A 3287-nucleotide genomic window follows, 5' to 3' on the forward strand; every position below is an offset into this window, starting at 1 on the left:
CCTGGCATGATGGTGGACACCTGCAATCCCAGCTACTCCGGAGGCTGAAGCAGGGAATTGCTTGAAATTGGGAGGTGGAGGCTGCAGTGAGCCAAGATTGCACCACTGCACTCCAGCCTGTGCAACACAGCAAGACTCCCTCTCAAAGAAAAAAAAAAATCACATGCAATTTGCGATCACATCTCATGAAAACTAATTTTTCTCCTAAACACAGATAATAGGGGTTGCTTTACCAACATAATGAAGACTGAATTCGGGAGATGGAATTGAGTGTGCTTTGAATTCCTCTCTACTTAACTATACTTTGGTGTGCTTTTATTGTTGTTGTTGTTGTTGTTTCTGAGACAGGGTATCACTATGTCACTCAGGCTAGAAGTGCAGTGGCACGATCTTGGCTCACTGCAGACTCGACTTCCAAGGCTCAAGTAATCCTCCCAAGTAGCTGAAATTACAGGCACGCACCACCATGCCCAGCTAATTTTTTGCATTTTTTGTAGAGACAGGATTTTTCCATGTTGACCTGGCTGGTTTCAAACTCCTGAGCTCAGGCAACGTGCCTGGCTCGGCTTCCCAAAGTGCTGGGATTATAGGCATCAGCCACCACGCCTGGCCTATTTTGTGATTTTCCTAAAATGAACCTGTATTGTTTTTGCAGTAAGAAAAAGATAACCAGTTTCTCTCAGTAAGAAAAAGATAGCCAGTTTCTCTCAATCTAAAAAATGTTGAGGATGACTTTGTAATGACATAAACTTTCATATATTAAAAATATATAGTCATATACACCTAAAAATCTACATTCGTAATTCACACATTCATGCCTTACATAGTACTTTCTATAACTGATTATGCTCAAACTAATTCATATTCATCATACAGATAAAACTTCATATACTGTTAAGCCAAAAGAGCTCTCATGGTTCCTGGAATTCACTGAATTAGAGGTATGCAGAATTCATCTGCATAAGTGGAGGAGTGGAGGTGTCAGTACAGCACAGGGCCCCCATCACTTTTATAAAATTCTCCAAGGGGTACAGGATCCAATAGAAGATCAACAAATAATCTAAAATATAATCCGCATGAGGCTGAGGAATACAGTGGTCAGAAAGCACAGACTCTGAACTAGATTGACTGTGTCAGGTCCATGCTCCACCACTTAATATGCTATGGTCTTTGGATAAGTTACTGAAACTCTGTGTCCAAGTTTCCACATCTGTAAAATGGGGTAACAGTATCTATCCCATAGGGATGCTGTGATATTTAAATGAATCAAGTCATGTAAAGTGCTTAGAAGAGTAACTCATTCATGCTAAGTCCCAACAAAACAGTAACTATTACTATCTGATTACCATCTCAATAAGATAGTGGTGTCAGCTGGGCGTGGTGGCTCCGGCCTATAATTCCAGCACTTTAGGAGGCCAAGGCGGGTGGATGACCTGAGGTCAGGATTGGAGACCAGGCTGGCCAACATAGCAAAACCACATCTCTAACAAAAATTTTAAAAAATTAGCCAGTCATGGTCACGGATGCCTGTAGTCCCAGCTACGGGGGAGGCTGAGACACGAGAATCCCTTGAACCTGGGAGGCGGAGTTTGCAATGAGCTTACATGACCACTGCACTCCAGCCTGGGCGACAGAGTGAAACTGTGTCTCAGAAAAAAAAAAAAAGGGCCAGGCGTGGTGGCTCATGCCTGTAATCCCAGCATTTTGGGAGGCGGAGGTGGGCAGATCATGAGGTCAGGAGATCGAGACCATCCTGGCTAACATGGTGAAACCTCATCTCTACTAAAACTACAAAAAACAATTAGCCAGACGTGGTGGCGGGTGCCTGTAGTCCCAGCTACTCAGGAGGCTGAGGCAGGAGAATGGCGTGAACCCAGGAGGTGGAGCTTGCAGTGAGCCGAGACTGTGCCACTTCACTCCAGCCTGGGCGACAGAGGGAGACTCTGTCTCAAACAAACAAAATAATAATGTTAAACATAATAATGATATTGTGGTCAGATATAAAAATGCCTTTTTTGAATATGTATAGGAATAAAATGTTACAATATTGATAATTTACTTAGTTGGTGGCACTGAAAAAACCAGATGAATTAAATATGACAATAACTGTTAAATTCAGATATTGGGTATACGGACTCATTATATTATTTGCTCTTCTTTTCTGAATGTTGAAGTTTTTCACAATAAAACATTTAGAAGGTCTAAATGCAATGTGGTATCTTGGACTAGACATGGCAAGTACACGAGTGCTAAAATCTGAAAAACGTCTGAATTTACTTAATAGTAATATACCAATGTTAACCCAGTTTTCACAAATTTAACTTGGTTATGAAACGTTAACATTAGAGGAAACAGAGCAAAGAGTATACAAGAACTGTACTATCTTTGAAACTTCTCTGTAAATCTAAAGTCATTTCAAAATCAAAAGGTTTATTTATTCTTTTTTGTTTGTTTGTTTTTGGAGACAGGGTCTCTCTCTCTCCCAGGTTAGGGTGCAGTGGTGTGATCTCAGCTCACTGCAACCTCCACATCCCAGGCTCAAGTGATCCTCCCACCTCAGCCTCCCAAGTAGCTGGGACAACAGGTGGCTAATTCTTTTGTATTTTTGGTACAGGGTTTTGCCATGTTGCCCAGGCTGGCATTTTTTTAAGTTAGGAAAGAAATAACTAATAAATAAATAAAAAGTATAGCAAAGCACTCAAACATACTTGTAAAAGTCTTCATAGAATCTCCCCTTATGATCCTGTCGAATTGAGGCTCGGTTTATCTCAGGAAATTCATCTGAAATAGAGAAAATGGAGTGTGTAGTTCAGGTTGAGAAGAGAAATTCAGTTTTGTCAGCTTCCCCTTCTGGGTTAAAGATTTGCATCATAGATCAGGTGCGGTGGCTCACGCCTGTAATCCCAGCACTTTGGGAGGCCAAGGCAGGTGGATCACGAGGTCAGGAGATCGAGACCATCCTGGCTAACATGGTGAAACTCCATCTCTACTAAAAATACAAAAAACTTAGCCAGGCATAGTGGCGGGTGCCTGTAGTCCCATTTGTTGGGGAGGCTGAGGCAGGAGAATGGCATGAACCCGAGAGGAGGAGCTTGCAGTGAGCTGAGATCACGCCACTGCACTCCAGCCAGGGCAATAGAGCAAGACTCTGTCTCAAAAAAAAAAAGATTTGCATCCCAAAAAATTAAACATAACTGTCCAATTTTTTTTTTTTTTTTTTTTTTTGAGACAAGGTCTTGCTCTGTCACCCAGGCTGGAGTGCAGTGGCAAGATCTCAGCTTACTGCA

At 41.9% G+C, this 3287-nt stretch overlaps 1 protein-coding gene across 1 annotated transcript in view; it reads right to left on the minus strand.

Annotated features, from left to right (window-relative positions):
- Window positions 1-3287, minus strand: part of DEPDC5 (DEP domain containing 5, GATOR1 subcomplex subunit) — a 159907-nt gene that overhangs the window by 118901 nt on the left and 37719 nt on the right. Inside the window, 1 exon segment of the mRNA XM_017868941.1 lies at window positions 2709-2781. Coding sequence (XP_017724430.1) covers window positions 2709-2781 — 73 coding nt within the window.

Source organism: Rhinopithecus bieti, unplaced genomic scaffold (genome assembly GCF_001698545.2).
Source record: "Rhinopithecus bieti isolate Rb0 unplaced genomic scaffold, ASM169854v2 scaffold_4666, whole genome shotgun sequence".
Lineage (NCBI taxonomy): Eukaryota > Metazoa > Chordata > Mammalia > Primates > Cercopithecidae > Rhinopithecus > Rhinopithecus bieti.